At 43.0% G+C, this 17,676-nt stretch overlaps 4 protein-coding genes across 6 annotated transcripts; 2 read left to right on the top strand and 2 right to left on the bottom strand.

Moving 5' to 3' along the window:
* Positions 1-41: 41 nt before the first annotated feature.
* LOC143358553 (nucleoporin Nup35-like) lies at positions 42-1,574 on the top strand. Its single transcript, XM_076795740.1, has 3 exons — positions 42-188; positions 357-464; positions 529-1,574. Exons 1-3 carry the CDS (start codon positions 186-188, stop codon positions 1,378-1,380), a joined length of 963 nt encoding a protein of 320 aa, XP_076651855.1. The 5' UTR covers positions 42-185; the 3' UTR covers positions 1,381-1,574.
* Positions 1,413-3,308, bottom strand: Hou (GID complex subunit 8 homolog protein Houki). 2 transcript variants are annotated; one of them, XR_013082967.1, is made up of 5 exons: positions 3,149-3,308; positions 2,949-3,073; positions 2,480-2,874; positions 1,831-2,414; positions 1,413-1,790 (listed from the first exon to the last, which is right to left on the bottom strand). XR_013082967.1 is itself a non-coding variant. In XM_076795741.1 (4 exons), exons 2-4 carry the CDS (start codon positions 3,067-3,069, stop codon positions 2,238-2,240), a joined length of 693 nt encoding a protein of 230 aa, XP_076651856.1. In that variant the 5' UTR covers positions 3,070-3,073; positions 3,149-3,308; the 3' UTR covers positions 1,413-2,237. The 2 variants fall into 2 exon arrangements, 1 of the variants encoding a protein (XP_076651856.1); XM_076795741.1 differs by having other exon boundaries at positions 1,413-2,414.
* Positions 3,309-4,184: 876 nt separating this feature from the next.
* On the top strand, positions 4,185-6,282 carry LOC143359228 (uncharacterized). 2 transcript variants are annotated; one of them, XM_076797016.1, is made up of 6 exons: positions 4,185-4,503; positions 4,596-4,898; positions 4,976-5,081; positions 5,151-5,354; positions 5,511-5,723; positions 5,984-6,282. In XM_076797016.1, the coding sequence occupies exons 2-6, from the start codon at positions 4,732-4,734 to the stop codon at positions 6,035-6,037; spliced, it is 744 nt and encodes a 247-aa protein (XP_076653131.1). In that variant the 5' UTR covers positions 4,185-4,503; positions 4,596-4,731; the 3' UTR covers positions 6,038-6,282. The 2 variants fall into 2 exon arrangements, with proteins under 2 accessions (XP_076653131.1, XP_076653130.1); XM_076797015.1 differs by lacking the exon at positions 4,185-4,503 and having other exon boundaries at positions 4,510-4,898.
* A 17-nt stretch (positions 6,283-6,299) lies between these two features.
* LOC143359226 (hydroxypyruvate reductase) lies at positions 6,300-11,527 on the bottom strand. Its single transcript, XM_076797013.1, has 7 exons — positions 11,379-11,527; positions 10,688-10,828; positions 9,091-9,242; positions 8,246-8,598; positions 7,961-8,179; positions 7,427-7,858; positions 6,300-7,085 (listed from the first exon to the last, which is right to left on the bottom strand). Exons 2-7 carry the CDS (start codon positions 10,820-10,822, stop codon positions 6,841-6,843), a joined length of 1,536 nt encoding a protein of 511 aa, XP_076653128.1. The 5' UTR covers positions 10,823-10,828; positions 11,379-11,527; the 3' UTR covers positions 6,300-6,840.
* Between the last annotated feature and the right edge of the window lie 6,149 nt (positions 11,528-17,676).

Below are 17,676 nucleotides of genomic sequence, written 5' to 3' on the forward strand. Positions count from 1 at the left end.
ACAGTCCAACCGATGTATTTCCCCTCTTTCTGCCAACTTCATCGAGCACCAAATCGCCATCTGTTGACAGAAAACGCCTACCGTTCGTTATTTAAATGTTAAACGTTCCTGAGCGGCTGTGAATATTTGGCGTCTACGCTAAACTTAGACTATTCGGAATTTTTTTAATTATATATACATAGCAAATGGTAAGTAACCTAATTATTTATCGCGCCAGCTACTCCTTTACTCACGTAAGAATTAATATTTCGAAATTTATAACCTCTACGGTCGCGATAATACTTCACCGGTGACAGTTAAACGTCGATTAACCATCCCTGCTTTATAAACAATAAATATATATATATATATTTTAGATGGAACCTATGACCTTGGGATCGCCGGTTGGAAGTCCTGTACAGACACCCGGAAGCCCGCCAGCCTCCGGGTACCTTCCGAATTTTCTTTTAGGTGACACCTCAGCGGTAAGGTGACAAAATCCCAACTCAACCTTCGCATAACTGTTTAAATAACATAAATATTTCTCAGTCGTCCAAGGTGAACCTGACAAATCCCCAGGACACTCCGAAGCAGCTACACATAGGCCACACGGGTCTCACATCTCCACTATCTAACTATGGCACCCCAGACTACCGTTCTAATCGTCAAAAAGCAGTATTCGGTGGATCTAACACACCAAACACATCCCAGATAGTGACTGAGAGCCACACCGGAGGGCCACCGACCAGAGGACTCTTCGATTCCTTGGATACCTCTCAGACAGTGTCACCGTACATTTCTACAATGAACCAAAGCATAGCACACAATCAGTCTAGACTGCTGATGAACTCAATGAACAATTCCATGTTCAGTGATGGCTCTCTGAACCCTAATACGACCGACTCTCAAGGTCTCCTACAGTGGGTGACTGTCTTCGGGTTTGCGCCCAGTGAGTTGAACACCGTTCTGGCTCACATATCAACCAGGGTTCGCATAGTGGATAAGCATCCAGCGCCTCATGCACAGAGCAATTGGATACACTTGAAGTCTGCCTCCGAACAGGAGGCGCAGAGGGCTCTTGCTTGCAATGGAAATATTGTTTCAGGATCGATAATGATCGGAGTGGTCCCCTGCACGGACGAGGGCGTTATCTTAGGATCGGACAAAGAGAATCGCACGAAAATGAATGGGAGCATAAAATGCTACTCGAACTTCGGAAGGGTGAACCAATCCCCGGAATACAACACACCCTGCACACCGATTAAACTACAAAATGCAAGACCTTTAGCTGCTGGTTATTATCAGCATCTAAGCCCCCAGTCCGTGAAAGCGACTGAAAGCATCCCGCAAAAGTCTACCGGTTTAGTTTCGAAAGCGATGGAGTACATGTTCGGGTGGTAATTCGTAATAAAAGAAACTGTTCTGTGACTGTTCATTTTTTTGACTAATGTTATTTAATTTTAATTTGCTTAGCTTTATAAAAGTCAACGGATAACGATTAATTCGAGAGAAGAATGTTTGAGGAACCTAAAAGAAGTGTTACTGTATTTTTACTACGGATATAATATGAAATATAAATATTTATAAACGCCGGATAGTGTTGTTAAGGATTGTTTAACGTCACGCAATCTTGTTAAGCAATAATCCTATCGTGTCCTTTTTGTTCTTAAACTAACCGTGTTTAACTTACGAGGGGAATATAATCACGCGTATTGCACGGGCGTTGAAACGGTTCGATTGGCAACACTGTATGAGCACAATTTTTGTCTCGTCGGTTATTAGACTGCGGATCTTTATGCGAAATAAAATTTCTCTGGATTAGGGCTGTGCGAGAACCCAAAAATGTCGGACTGGGACGGGAGATCGAATATATCAGGATTCCTCAGAGATGTATTCGAGAACTCGTCCCGATGCCGAATAAAATTTCCGACCCTTCTGGTTTAAATTTTATCAGTTCGTTTTTGTCATGAATGCATAAAATCCGCAGTTAAATTATCATGTAAAAGTAGTTCGACGATTACGGAAACAAACGGTCGATACTCTAAGCAAATTTCTCTCTGCAACTTCTGGTGTGTCATACAATCTTTATACATTTTTTTCCGAAAAGAATAATAATTGTTGCTACTACAGCGAGATTATATTAAAATGATAGAATCTCCGTGGCTCCTGCGAATTCCGTTACATGTAAAACGCTAATATAGTACAATCACGCATCCCTTCCTCATACTAATAAATACATATGGATACCGTCCTAGGAATTACTGTGGACTCTCGATAGTGGCACTGCCCAGGTCAGTCATTTTCGGGTATTTCACTTTCTTCTTGTCCAGCTCGTTCTGCGACCAGAGGATCATCTTTAGTAAATTGTTCAATCGTGGGCTGGTGGACTCTCTGTGCTCCATTTTGAGCAGGGCAGCGTTCAGCTCGCTTGCTATCTGCGGTCGTACAATAACTCATTGTAAACATTAATCCAACAGCTTGTACTTTATCTGATCGATACCTTTTGCCTGTGACTCGGATGCAATAGGTCGCTGAAGGGACTTTTGTGGGGTTCGTCGAAAGCTAACAGAGCCAGGGTACGCTCCAGTTCGCAGAGGATATTGTCATCGGATTCTCCAGCTTCGCTGAGACGTTCCTGGGCGAACTGTAGAGCCTCCTCGATTCTCCCAGTGTGGATCAACTCGATCAGATGCAGCTGCTGCAGGTGGAAGTACAGGTATCTGTCGTTGTCCAATAATTCCGGATGCAACTGGTTCACGAGGTCGATCGCCTCCTGGATACGGCCGTTTTGGATGGCGTCTCTTATGCGAATTCTATCGTCCACGGAGTTCAGCTCCACCGTAGGCTCGGCGCCGGATTCCTGTTGAAATTTTTCGGCTGCCTCTTTGAACCCCTCTACGAAACAATGGATTTCTTAGTGCACCTATAATTCAAGCTCATACCCTAAACGGACACAGCGGTCGACTGACCTGTAACGAAGTAATTCATAATCAAATTGTTCATGGACACACGCTGCGTATGGGAGTTCTCCTCCAGCTTGGCGACCCACTCGTCTTTCGATATATTGTCCTGTTTCTCCGGGAAGCTCATCGTTCTTAGGCAACCATTAATGATTACAACAAACATTATTAACTATCTAACGAATTACTGCATGCGATCATCAAAGTACCTTGAGAGATGAAACTTCAAAGGGTTTCTGACACAACAGCTGATCCCCTGTTGTCTCGTCGAGAACGTAAACAGTGGACTCTTACAGAGCAGAAACTACGGCGTTTCTCGGTAATGAATATAGCCGCGTGAATGTAGCCTCGGAAACCTGTATTTAAACGTGGGAGCAGTGTAAAACACGTTGTTCCTCTCTGGTGTGAGTAAGTTCCTACGGCATGAATATAGCTACAGGACCGCGTATTTACTTTGTTGCTAAAGGGGACAACGATTTGAGTACTTTGTAGGGGTAGAAAAAAGACTACTGGGGAGAATGCAGGGTTTACAGGTTGTTGGGGATACAAAATGTTGATGTTAGTCAAAGCAACAGTGCCAATGAATCAGATTATGAATAGGCACGAAGATTGCAGTTTATTATGGACTATAATTGCAATTTGAAAACAATTATCTAACAATAATAACTGGTTGTTTCACAAGAGAGTGTACTCTGATGATAAGGTTTCGAAGAAATTATTTATTTAAGCTTTCCCGTTGATATTTTCTCCTTTTCAACAGCTCAAATTGAAGCTGAAAATTGCACTTCATGATAGAGTAATTATATAATTTGAAAATAATTACGCTAACATACTGGAAAGGTAACGATAGTCACGGCTTTCTGTAGGTAATTATTGAGGTTGGGTTGAAATAATGAGTAATTGCTATTGGAGACCCTCTTCTGTGCATAGTAATCGCATTGGCGCAGGACAGAGTAAAATATATAGGCTTCCGAGACTACATTCATGCCAGACCAATTCAGTCTCTTTTAATTGTCTGTGCTGGCACTGAAAGTTATCGGTACGACTAATTACCATAATTTACTCAGCAATTGTTCAGCAATTAATTGTTGTGCATGTAGACACCAAAATGTCTATAATAGTGTCGGGTGTATACATTTTACTGCTGTCGCTCCTACTCTCCTTTTGTTTTGCCGCCATTTTGGACTATCTAATGAACTTAATATACAACGTAATTTTTTTGTTATAAATGCACACAAATGACACATCGGTTTCCATACGTTCATAGAGAACGAATAATCAACCAAAACAATAGTCAATTTATATCAAATAATGCAGTAACCTAACTAAATGCAACGCGTAAGGAGAAGTAATGCTTTCTAAGAAGTCCGGACGTTGGAGCTTCAGAAATCCGATGATCGCATCAACCATCGCCCTTCCTAAATATTATATATCAATTAACCAAGAAAACATCGCATAATAAAGACAGAGTTCTTTCGTAAATCCGAGAAAACGTTTCAAACCGTTAATTAATGATTGAAAATGTTCTGGATCCGTCCTGCAGAGGGCTGGACCACGTTGTCCGGTGTTATCATGAACAGTGTTTGACGAAGAATTGCGAGAATAGATACAAGAGTAGATTTTACATGATTTTACATTAAAATATAGTATTGTAAGCTACACGATTCAAATCAGACAGCGATCCTAATTGATCTGGTAGTATGAGAGGGTCCATCTGACTGTGAACTGCAAATTTAATTGGTTTAACAAGTTAAACCACCATTATAACGCGCAGTTGTCGAGCTCGACGAAAATGTTCAGAGAGGATGGCAGCAAGTCCGTGGTATTTGTGCTGGTTGTCCTGACGTTTTTCTTTGGCAAAACGTCCTCGAATGCTCCGGAATGCGCGCAACTGACGCCTTGTTCATGCGTGTTCCCGAACGGTCAGGGATACAACGTGACACATCTCGCCAGTTCAGGGTCAGCAATTTTGGTCCTCCTAACCCCAACCCTACCGTTCGTTTCATACCTAAACATTTACGAGTATTTCATTCCAGGCCCTTGATGGCACCAACTACCGGCAACCGTACCTTTCAGTTTCTTCCGTGCAAGAACACTCAGATCGAGAAGAATAGCGAATGTTACAAAGGAGATGGAGTATCTGTAAAGAAAACAATATTCTACCACGTATTTATGGTAGATTTATTGTTTTAATCCGAATTGTTCTTTCAGATGTGCCTAGTAAATGGGAATAATACATCTACCTCCGTCAGCCTTGGAATGGTTAATGAGACTTCTATGGCAATATCTCCTATGACAGGCAACCCTTTATTACTTATTCATCATAATAGTTATACCACGACAGTAGAGCTAATGTGCTGTGGCAACTGTAGCACTCATTTAACAGCAGAACCCATCGTCGATAATCTAACATATGTAAGCTTAATTGGGATAATGCACATTGTAGAGCTCTGAATATTCAGGTATCTGAGTACTCAAGAGTGAATATTCGCATGCTTGAACGATAGAGCAATGCATTGGTGCAGGGAAATTGACACTAGGGAAACACCCTAAATTCTAGTCTTGTTTCAGAATCTGTTGTTGGTGTCGCCGTTCGCTTGCAAACACCAGCTGTACTCAAATCATGGCCTCTCCACTGGGTCATTATTGTTGATTTATTTCTTTATATTTACCGGAATATACTTCACTGGAGGCGCAATAGCCTTGAACCTGTTGAGAGGAGCAAGAGGTTGGGAGATGGTACCAAACCATAAGTTCTGGAGGGACCTTCCGTCGCTTGTGCGAGTAAGATTTCTAAAGACTTCAGTTATTTATGATAACGTAGACAGCGAATTTTGTATGCAAAATAAGAATGTTATGAAATTTATTTTCGTTCTTAATATGTTTAATAGGTTGAAAACAATATAACAGTATTTTTTGAATTCTAATGTTTTTACCGTTTTAAATTGCACCTAAGCATATTTGTCAAAAATGCATAAAATTCGCTGTCTAACGATAAGACACGACCTCGACAGCATAAATCAACTATGTCGCATTTTCCTCAGGATGGCATAGAGTTCACCTTCGGCTGTTACAGCAGCAGCTACAACCGGATCTAGAAGCCTAACCATGTTTCCGCGTAGCATTAGATTCAGTGTTTGATTTTGATAGATTTTATATTGTATAAAGTAACAAATATCGTTTATGTTTTCCGGTACACGTTGCGTATGTTAGAGTTTACAGAGGAATAATATGTTACTCGATGTTTCGCGCACAGTGAATCTCACTCTACCATGAGACAGAAAAGTATTTTGTACAACATATACTTCTCTTGTACTTTTGTATAAAGAACATGTGATATTTATTTCAGTGGTTTTCTCCTCTCCTATACATATATTCCATAATAGTTATCATATAATATAAAAAGAAATAACATTAAGTCGGATGGCTCCGAGCCGCGGAGCATCACCGGTTTAACAATTCATAATTAATTCATTATTTTATTAACGCTAGCGATACAAAAGTATAAATATTTATATACATACATCGAGATTTTTTCGAGAGCGTTTCCAATGAATACACACGGAAATTTCCCTAACTATTCGGAGTCGAATGATCAACGACCTTCGAATCGGGACCTAATACGTCGTTGCCAATTTTTGACAACAACCATTTACTCGACGATACTTTGAGTTTTCAAATACTGTGTCTTTTTTCTAGAACGTGAACAAAAAGAAAGGCAAGCTCGGAAGAAGACGATCTAGGAACCCTAATTATACCTCGGTTATTTCGCCCAGCAAACGACACCGGTAACGAGAACGTTATACTAATTACTTCGTCGTTCGCCCAAGTTTCTTCCGTCGCAAGAAATAATTAATGGAGGTGCTTCGGAATGTCAGCGTTTAAGTACCCGGCCCGTAGCTTAGAAGTTCTTGATGCCATCGACTTTCAAAGAAACCTCTCCGTCGGTCTGAACGATAATCCAGTTGCCGCTGGCGTTCAAGTTGTGAATGTTGATACCTTTCGTCGAAAATGCGTTCACGATCTGCGCCAGGTCTTGAACGCCATTTGCTTGGTACAGGGCGATGTCATTTCCAAGGGCAATTCCATTGGGAAACACTGCATCGTCCAGGGACAGCAAGAGCAGTTCGTTGTTGCGGACGGTTCCTGAACAATTTCGTGGGAATTAGAACAATGAACACTTGGACCCTTAAGCTAAGGCTTCAGCTTCAGTTCATAAGCCTACAAGGGTCTGCTTAATGAGCACCAAGAGGGACTAAATAAATAAGGATCAGTTGTTTCAAATACTAGCTCTGTGTGACTGAGTTTAGAGCACTGAATCGGTTTGCAAACTACTTGAGTTAGATTAGGACATAAAAATTGACACGGTAGAGCCTGCTAGGGTCTGCTCGATGATTGCCAAGTGGCGTTAGGCGAACTATGATCAATGCGTCTAAGTAGTGACCACTTTCGGCTAAGTTTAGGGTAGCCAGCAGGGTTTGTAGTACCTTTAAGTGTATGGCCCTCGACTTCAAGGTTGATGGCTTGTGTCTCGGCGTCCCGATGACTCGTTTGGACGTCAACGCCTACCTCCCGAGCCAGTATAGGTGCGTTAATCAAGTTCAAGCCATTCTTAGTTTGTACGGATAGAACACCGACCAAAATGGCGGTGTGAATGAACGCCTTCTCCTTCATCCCGTCGCCGAGCGTCTCGCTCTTAAGAACGAAGTTGTTCTTGTCCTTGGAGAGCCGGGCAGCCAGCTGACCCAGCTTCTTCGATAGTTCAATCCACGGTGTGTTCTCTTCCGTCATGGCGCCGGATAGCATGGGCGCATTCACTATACCGGTGACTTCATACTCGGTTGATTTACCGGCCAATACTAAAAATTGTTGGGCTATCTCTACGGCCACTCGTTCTTGCGCCTCGGCCGTGCTTGCTCCTGCAAAATGAGTTTTGTGTTACTGATTTCTAGACTTGTTTAGGTCTACATGGAAGCCTAGACCGAGTAGGGTCCCTTAGTTGGGATCCTTACTATCCTTACCAAGATGGGGAGTAGCAACGACCTTCGGATGTGCGATCAGCTCCAAGGTGACGGGGTTCTTGGGTGGTTCCTCAACAAAAACGTCCAAAGCAGCGCCACCACAGTGGCCAGACTCGATGGACTTGAGGAGCGCCTCCTCATCCACAATGCCCCCGCGAGCCACGTTCACGACACGCACGCCTTTCTTGCATTTTGCCAGCGTGGTCGCATTGATCAGATCTGTGACAAGGACGCATTAGTTTGCGATTACAGTGTCTATCTAATAATACAATTGTTAAAACCTACTTCTAGTTTGAGGAATCAGGGGCGTGTGCACGGTGATGTAGTCCGCCTGGGGCCATATCTCATCCAAACTAAGCTTCTCTACGTCCAACTGTTTCGCATCCTCAGCCGTGAGCAACGGATCGAACGCGATCACCTTCATCCCAAAGGCTTGCATCCTCCGGGCCACTTCGCGACCGATTCGACCCATGCCTAGGACAGCCAGGGTCTTGCCGGACAGCTCGAACCCGGAGTACAGTTTCCTGTCCCATCGTTTCTCCTTAAGGGCCCCGGCTGCTTGGACCACGTTCCTCGCCAATGCAGAAATCAGCGCGCATGTCAGCTCGCAGGCGCTGATGCTGTTCCCACCGGGGGTGCTGAAACATAGTTACACGGTCAAGAATCGCGGGAGCCGTGGCTACAGCGCTCTTTGCCCTGGGAACGCCCTAAAGGCTCCTGAGAACAAGGTCAGGAGGATATTATTGACAGAAGGTGGAGAACAGTTGGTCTTTCTCTGTGCAGAGTGCTCTGAAGGGGCGGGGCTTCGTTGCTCTTGACTCTATCATAACCTACACCTATGAATGAACCCTAGGGGGCGTGGCAACGACGCCCACTTGCCCCAGAGAGCTAACAACAGGGGTATTCTCGACAGAAGACCAGTAAAGTCGCTCTTACACTTTATAGAGTGCACCGAGGGGACGTGGCCTGATGGCCTTCGGCTCCGTCGGAACTGGAGAAGTGCCCCATGGGGCAATTCATGTCTACGACTGTATTATAGCGTCTATAGACTTGTTTAAATTGATTTCTGTACCGTATCTTGTACGACTCAAGGCTGTAAATCAATTTTCTAAAGTGCAAGGGAGATTTACTTGAGAACAACGACTCCGTTCTTCGTGGCAGCTTTGAGATCGATGTTGTCCACACCTGTACCAGCTCGGCCGACCACTCGCAGGTTGGGGCAGCTCTCGAACACATCACTGGTCACTTTTGTTTCCGATCGGACGATCAGAGCGTCATGGTTCTGCAACGGACAGCGAAAAATCGATTACACCACTTTCGGCCTTTCTGACCAAATTGATTTAAAAAAAATTGCCTGATGCACGTATGCCAGACGCAGAAAATAAATAAATGATATTCGTTGCGATTTCGACGGTTTTCCAGTCGAACCACAAGAAATCGTTTAGGCTGACGTGTTGCGGGCTATTCAAAAATTGTAAAACGAGATTGCTCAACAATGCGGTAGTCGATAGCACGTGCTTATCAGTGGCGAGATACATTGTGGATCATGTGCGGTGCAGGTGGAGTGGGGGAGCGTTCAAACTGATTGATAAGTACAACGACCCGTAGTACACTCTGTTAACCGGTATTCGCGTTCGCCGAGCGAACTGGCTCGAACCGGCTCTCGATCGCTCGAATGCTACCAATTAGCTGATATAACCATGCGGGAAGGGGCGAGAGAAGGGCTATAGGCCAGTTGGAAAGTCTGTCTGCGATCCATGTACCGGATGATACCGGTGAATCGTTAACGTTCCACGAGCGGCTCCCGAAATATATTATGAAGCTTCATGTTTTCAGCGAACAAATTTGCGTTCACGTAGACGATTTTTCCATTCCGAACGAGGACCAATAAAATGGTCATAGTGTCGTATTATGGGAAATATTAATTTTGTAATAATAAATTTCTGACAAACGACTGTCAAATTCGTGGTCAGCGCATCGAAATTTATATGAATTTACATTTATATTTATTACATTTATATCCATATTGATTATATTTATATTTATACATTTATTATATTTATATTTATTACATTTACATTTACATATTTACTGTATTTATATTTATACATTTATTATATTTATATTTATATATTTACAATAACGAGCAAACCTGAGTCTACACTATTTGAAGCAACATAACTTTTTAAAAATTAGATCAAACGACTCGAATGTTATTGAGAAGTTAGAAGGATTAGATTATTAGACGAGGTGTAAACAATTTTTGAAAAAAGTTTGAATTGGTCGGAATCGCAAAAGAAATAGTAAAAGTTGGTTTTCTTAGCTTTTTTATCTGAGGCTGTATCGAAAATTTAAAAAATGTGTTTGATTCGCTTGAATAAATTATATCCATGCTGAAAATTTCACCAATATTGGTTAATTCGTTTACGAGTTATAAACGCTTAGAAGTGGAAAAATTGCCATTTTTCACGATTTTCGACCTAAAATCGCACTTTTAATCGTTTATCGACCAATTCAAATTTTTCTCAAAAATTTTGTACACCTCGTCTCATAAACTAATCCTTCTAACTTCTCAATAACATTCAAGTCATTTGATCTAATTTTTAAAAAGTTATGTTGCTTCAAATAGTGTAGACTCGGTTTTGCTCGTTACAGTATATATGTCGTTGGCCTGAGAATTGGAGGGTTTGAGGGTTTTTAAAAAGGGGAATGAAGAGGTTGAGTTACCTGAAGTTGTTTGATGAGTTCTTCCTTGGTCAGCTTGTTTTTGGAGGTGACCGGAACTCCGTGGCTGGTGAGCAGCTCGGCGCAGCAAGCGTCGACGGGATCGCTGATGAGAACGCTCCTGATTCTGGCCGACATGTTATCCTTGAATAAACCCGAGAGCCGTTTAGTATGTTTACGCCGATTTCCGACCACCCGGTAAACAAGGCAAACCCCCGTCAATACGGTCTGTTGTCTACCGTCCGACCCATTCCACACAGGCGTCGATAAATATCTACGATGCGCACGTGGTGTCGCTTAAACATATTCCTCTACACTCGAAAATTGCCGATTCTGCTCACGATCGCAGTCTCAGACTTGTTTGCTTAATTTACGATCGTTTTACCATAAATTAACAGCAGAAAACACGAGGCTAACATTTCTATAAAATCGTCTAGTATCTTCTTGATTCGAGTATAATTAACATTGCTGGTAATATATTGTAATGTGATTTCTTAAAATTATAATTATTTACCAAACATTGTAGTTTTTCAGTAAATTGTAAAATAATTTTTAATGCTTCGTAGATCCAGAGTTAATAAAGCGATTTAAGCGGTTTGACGAGAATGTAATTTAGTAATCGGTTACGTAAACCGGGAACCGCGTGGGATCGAGTGATCGTTGCAATTGATCCGTAGATCGTGACACGACATACCTCGTGCGGAAACGTAAACTTGCGGTTGCACGCGGCGATCCCTCGGAACGATCGTGAAGACTCGATCGTCGATCCAACAGAGGACTGTTTTCTCCCGGTTGGCGATTAATCTTCTTATAGCAGTGTCCCCACCACCTTGGAAATCGGGCCCGAGATCACCGTTCGATGCAAACTAGCCTCGTGAATTTTAGAAAATCGTTACGATCTCGACCAGCCTGCACCGTCTGGGGATCGGCTTGGAATCGATCAGCCAGCTCCTGCATTGTTTAAAATAAATTTAGATACGTTTCAATTCATTTTTGCAATTTTTATTGAATCGAACAGATTCGCGAAACAAGAGATTTAGCTTCGACGCTATTTCTGTTAATTGAAAATTGTTTAACGCCCCTCTGCATTTTCTCATAAAAATCTTGGAACGTTCGTGTCGACGTTTTGATTGCCAAATAATTTTTGCAGCTTTTCATTGCTCCTAGATTGTTTTGCAAACATTTTAAAATGTTTTTATCGAAGCCTTGACTAGCAATTAATTTTTATTGATCCGATGCAATCTGCAAAGTTAAAGAGGATTGCTGGATCGCTTTTTCGTCAAAATTCAAAATTGTTTTATCTACTCCAGACTTTGGGTCCACTGAGAGATTAGAAACGACACCTGTCGGAGTCTAGGTGAAACTTTTAGATGAAGGGCTCGATATCGATCGTTAACGTAGATTCTGATAACAATTGTCACCTACACCTGATCACAATTACTTAAAATTCTGCGAAATGGACACTCTTCTCCGAAGTTAATTAATTAACTCGTTTGAAGGTGAAAATTGGAGGACGCTTACACAAGCAATTTCATTAACATAGTTAAAAATTTTTGTACTTCATTGTCCCTACACGAACAATTTAATTGATCAGCAGCACAATATCAGTACATTGCATTTTTCCTCAATGTTCTAAGAAGAATAACTTCAAAGAAAAATAAATAAAACTATTTTGACGATATATATATATATATTTTTAAAAATCCCCTGCTGCAGGAGGTCGAAATTTAAAAAATAGTTTTCTTCGAATATCAGAGCGAATAAAGAAACATTGCAAGAAACCGATTGCGATTAGCGAAACTGTATTTTCCACTGGGGGGTCATGCGGGTGACGCAACTTTCTGCTGGGGGTCCGATGTAGCAACAACAATAATCGTCACGTCGTTATCAGGCTACGTCTCTTCCCCCCTTTAGCTCCTGTTTCTCTTTCACCAGGCATGATAACGTCTCCCGTTTACTCCAGGCGAACTTTGTACGCGTTTTAAAACGTGTCGACAGATCGAGACCGATTAGGATTCTCGCCTACTCGAACACGTACTCGGATCTTCGCGTGCTGTACCCCCAGCGGACCGTGTTATCGCGTTCGCGTGGAAAATAACCTTATCGAGGCGGCGGCAACGCTGTTGTTTTTTCCGCGAAGATAAACTATTTCTGCTGAAATATTTGCAAATGCTGATCCAGCTAATTATGCTCCGTTTCGCAATGTTCGAGTCGTAGAAAATCTCTGCTGCAGGGAAAGTTGTCCGACTTTGGGGGGCCGACTTGGCAACGTCGCAAGTTTTTCGTAACAGTAAATTCTTCCAATTCTCTGGCAAATATTGTTTCCCAAAATTATGATTCGTTTTATGACAATATATTGGTAATTGGATGATGGTTGATGCCGTAGAGTCGGCTAATTTTATTGACCCGACTCGGCAACGTTGCCGTTTTTCCAAAATGATAATCTATTTCCGAAGAATTCATTCCTACGTGTCGTTTCTTTTGATTATGGTTGACTTCACAACGCCGAATTGTAGTTAGAACATTGGGGGTCAGATTTGGCAACGTTGCCATTTTTCTTCGAAATGGTAAATTGTGTCTGTTCAGTTCAAATGACCTCGTTTTACAATACCGAATTGTAATTAAAACGTGTGTGATGCTGCGGGCTAACTTCGAGGACCAGATTTGGCAACGTCGCGGCCAGTCACGTGTCCTTTCATTGCCAAACTTCTACCCCCATTTCCCAAGAACAAATACCGTTTAAACGAGCTGGTAACGTCATTTACGTTTGTCAACAGATTATTCGCTATTTCGCAAATTCACGAATGCTGCAAAACACGCAGATCCCCGTGCAATTATGACGCAACAAATTGGTGGAGCGACACCATTGAAGGTCAATTGAAACATGAATGGACAACCGTCTGGTTTGAACAGCTTAACAGGTTAAAGGTGAACACACAGTTGGACACGTGTCGCGATACTTAAATTGAAAGTATTGCAATACACGCGTCTGTAACACGATTTCTTTGACACATGTTGATAGCGTTATCAACTATTTTCTGCTTTAAACATCAAAAATACTTCCTCAAATCTTCTACCATTCTCTCACAATTCTACTACTAATTGTTTCAAAATGGACAAATGGTCTAACATTCCTCAAAATTATTTTAAAACGCTCTGGAGGTATCCAAAAGTTTTCTAGAGGGACTAGCAGACTTTTTGGATGAATAGGCATTCGAATAAATATGTACAATATTTTGGGGCATCCCAAAATGTTCTACATAGTCGAGTAGTCGGCATAGCAAGTGTTTTCGGGGAACTTTGTATTTCCCAATGTTTTAGGCGATCGAGAGCGATGGCGGAAGGGACGCTGGTTTCCGAGAAGTGCTCGAGAAGCAGCACTGATTTCGATAATTGTACAGTCGGCGATTGGCGGTCGGATCGAGCGTTCCCCTCGATTATGCTACCCCGGCCGCGTTATTTCGTTAATCCAGTTTCATATCGTGTATCGGTCGACAGAAATTTTTCCATTTTATCCGGGAGCGAGAGCCGATCCGGCACGTCTCGCTAGCCCGAGACAATGATGCAAACGACTCTAACAGATCCAGCGAGCCAACTGCCGCGAACCGGTTAACTCGCCGGTGAACCCGAGACCCCGTGCGATAGCGGTCCGAGGAAACAAAAAGACAAGTGATAACGCTCACATGATTCGATTGGGAAACAGGGACCTACGAGTGCATCGACGAAAACAGACAAAAGTGAAGAGCAGACCGAACCACCGAAATGACTCACTGTAACGCACTCGCTAAAATTGAAAACTCTCGAAACAAAAACGAATTGGAGCCATACAAACTCACAGAGAATCGCAAATTGTAGACAGAAATGCAGAAGATAAAGTTATTATGACATTACAGCACATACTATAGCACAACGTCACGTTCTGATAATATAAAGATTACAAATATTTTAACATCAACCAAGATCATTCAACATGGCAAGGACAACACGCAACGACATGTTGTAATGATCCAATGAATAATTTAGAAATTATCAATTCTATAGCATCAATTATACTCTCAAGAAAAAGTATAGAAAAACATTCCCAGCTGAGAAGAGCAAATTAATAAAAATAAATGGTTCGTAATAGCTGAGAAAATATAGAGTTTGCGAGGTGGATTCTATGCGTTACGGTTCGCAAAGTCGGCCATCTTAAAAATTCATAACGTAACAATACGCGCGAATGATCAAAGTAACTGGTGTTCGCAGAGGTTTAACGTTAATATTGTGTAGAAGCGGGCCGTTTCGTATTCGAGTGTCAGCAAATGGACTCAGCAATTCCTCCACCGAATGAATATCCGGAGGCGGCTCGTTATTTTAATTAATTCCCTGAAACGTTCCCGGTGGCACGCGAGCCTTCGGCAACAACGGCGGCGGAGTGCCGACGGAATACTTCTCGCGCTTTGTTAGCCCGGTTATCGATCGACTGTCAACTATTATCTCGTGCCCGTTGCCCGCCACCGGACGAGCATCGGTCTTGTTCCTATCGTAATTAATCGATCGACGAAATGCTACGAAATAACACGGTACCTTGTATCCGCGAGCTGGCGACGGTTGCCGTTCGTGGACGCTGAAATTTGAGCCGGAGATACTACCGTGCGTGCTCCTCGACGGTTGCAGCCCGTAGGCGCCGCCTTTGAGCTGCAACTACTGCAGTGCGTGCTGCGAGCGGGTTGCAGCTCGCCAGGGGCTACTGCAGAGCGTGGTGTTAGAATGTTGCCGTCTGTAGGCGCTGCTTTGAGTCTTCTTGCGTGAGGGTTGCCGTTCGCAGGGGCTACTGCAGAGCGTGGTGTTAGAATGTTGCCGTCTGTAGGCGCTGCTTTGAGTCAATCCTGCGCGAGGGTTGCCGTTCGCAGGGGCTACTGCAGAGCGTGGTGTTAGAATGTTGCCGTCTGTAGGCGCTGCTTTGAGTCAATCCTGCGCGAGGGTTGCCATTCGCAGGGGCTACTGCAGAGCGTGGTGTTAGAATGTTGCCGTCTGTAGGCGCTGCTTTGAGTCTTCTTGCGTGAGGGTTGCCGTTCGCAGGGGCTACTGCAGAGCGTGGTGTTAGAATGTTGCCGTCTGTAGGCGCTGCTTTGAGTCAATCCTGCGCGAGGGTTGCCGTTCGCAGGGGCTACTGCAGAGCGTGGTGTTAGAATGTTGCCGTCTGTAGGCGCTGCTTTGAGCCAGTGCTGCGTAAGGGTTGCCATTCGCCGGAGCAGATATATAATACGTAGTCCTCATAACCGCCGCTAGAATTCCAACAACGTTTTCATTTATTCGCCGAGGAAAATTGAAAAACGAAAAGTATTTCTTTCCGTACAACGTCATTCCCCCTTTTATGCGTCAAATAATCGGGTTATGAGTTGTGAACGAATAAAGGTTAATCAAGCTGGCTCCACAAGCGCGGAGTTCGTTCCATGTTGAACATTTCAGATTGCTGAACGATTGGATTGAATAAATTGTTAAAATCCGCCATTCATCAGGTCGTCTTCTATTCGGTTTAATTAGTGACTCTTCACTGGGAACGATATATTTCCAGCGGGATGGACCGTTATAACGGAAGCTTATTACACTTGGGCTGCGATAATTATTACCGGTGCCAGATGAAATGAGAGTGCTCGTTGCCGACGATAATTTCAAATTCGTTCCGCACTTTCAGGAGAAATCCTATCCGAAGAGTATGGAAACTACCGGAGCCGGGCGCTGCGAGTTAATACTCCTCAGCAGTAATATCGTCCCCGGATCGGATATCTTGAGAAATTTTTCAGTAAAGTATCGCGTTTAGATTGGTAATTTAATTCAAATTACGTGTAAAGCGCCTGCGAATGAAATGAGGCTAGTATCTCGGGCAGGATTGTTATATCACTGGATTTTCACATCACTAAAATTACTGGTTCGCGAGGAGTAGAGATGATTCAGTAAAACTGAGGGGTCTTTTCTAAATCTGCGTCAGTAATTGGTCTATCATTTTTTTTGGTATTTATATTTGATCGAACGATCAATCGGACGACTCGAATGGACACAGTGAAAAGCTTCAAGTGGAAAGATATATTTTTACATGTTCTGTGCACATATTAATAACTCCCAAAATGTTTGATAACTTTCACAACTTTTAATGAAAAGCGTCGGGAGAATTCATGCGTTTACACGAAACCTGTGTGAATATGTGTGGAAATTTTCAGCTCGCTGGCTGTTACCGTTTCTACGAAATTAATTCCCGAATCTATCACTCACACAAAATTTCGCACGCACAGATTCAACACGTGCATCGTTCAAGTTGGCTCCTTTGCGGCGGCTGAAGGGCCTCTCGATTCGATTGTCGCCGTCCGAAAGAGGGGGATCGATACTCGGGGAAAGAGCAGCTGCGACCTATGTTCGTTAGCCGATAAACACCGCGATTTTCGCGGATGGCGTCGTTCGACGGCCCGTCCGGGATCAATGTTTGATCCAGGCGTGCGTTAAACGTTTCGATCGGCCAGCGTGGCGTGTGTTATCGGGTCTGACGTTACACGCGTCCCGTTTCCTCGGGATTCCACCGAATCGCCGAAAGTTTGCTTCACATTTGTGCCGTGACCGGCGGGCTCCTACGATTTCAATGATTCAGAGCCTCAGCGGGTAATTGGAAAGAGCCTGCGGACCTCTGAATCTTTAAAATCCCTTGAAGATGACTTCAAACTGCTGCTGTCGTTACACATTCCAAACACCTTTCCAATTCCCCCCTGCTCAATCTTTAAAGCAACTTTAGCTGACGATGTTTTTCCCCAACAATGTTAACGTTCAACCATAATTATATTTGCTGCTAACGCAGGACCGTGAATCGATTACCCTAAATAGACTTCAATGACTACAAGTTCTCTCGGCCGCTGCGCTTGCGAATTTTTTTCTCGGAAACTACTGAACCGATTGTGACGATTCTTGACTTATTCGAAAGAGGATTGTCAACTCTATCATCGCGATTTTTCTCGATTAAATAA

The sequence above is a fragment of the Halictus rubicundus genome, chromosome 11 (genome assembly GCF_050948215.1).
Source record: "Halictus rubicundus isolate RS-2024b chromosome 11, iyHalRubi1_principal, whole genome shotgun sequence".
NCBI lineage: Eukaryota > Metazoa > Arthropoda > Insecta > Hymenoptera > Halictidae > Halictus > Halictus rubicundus.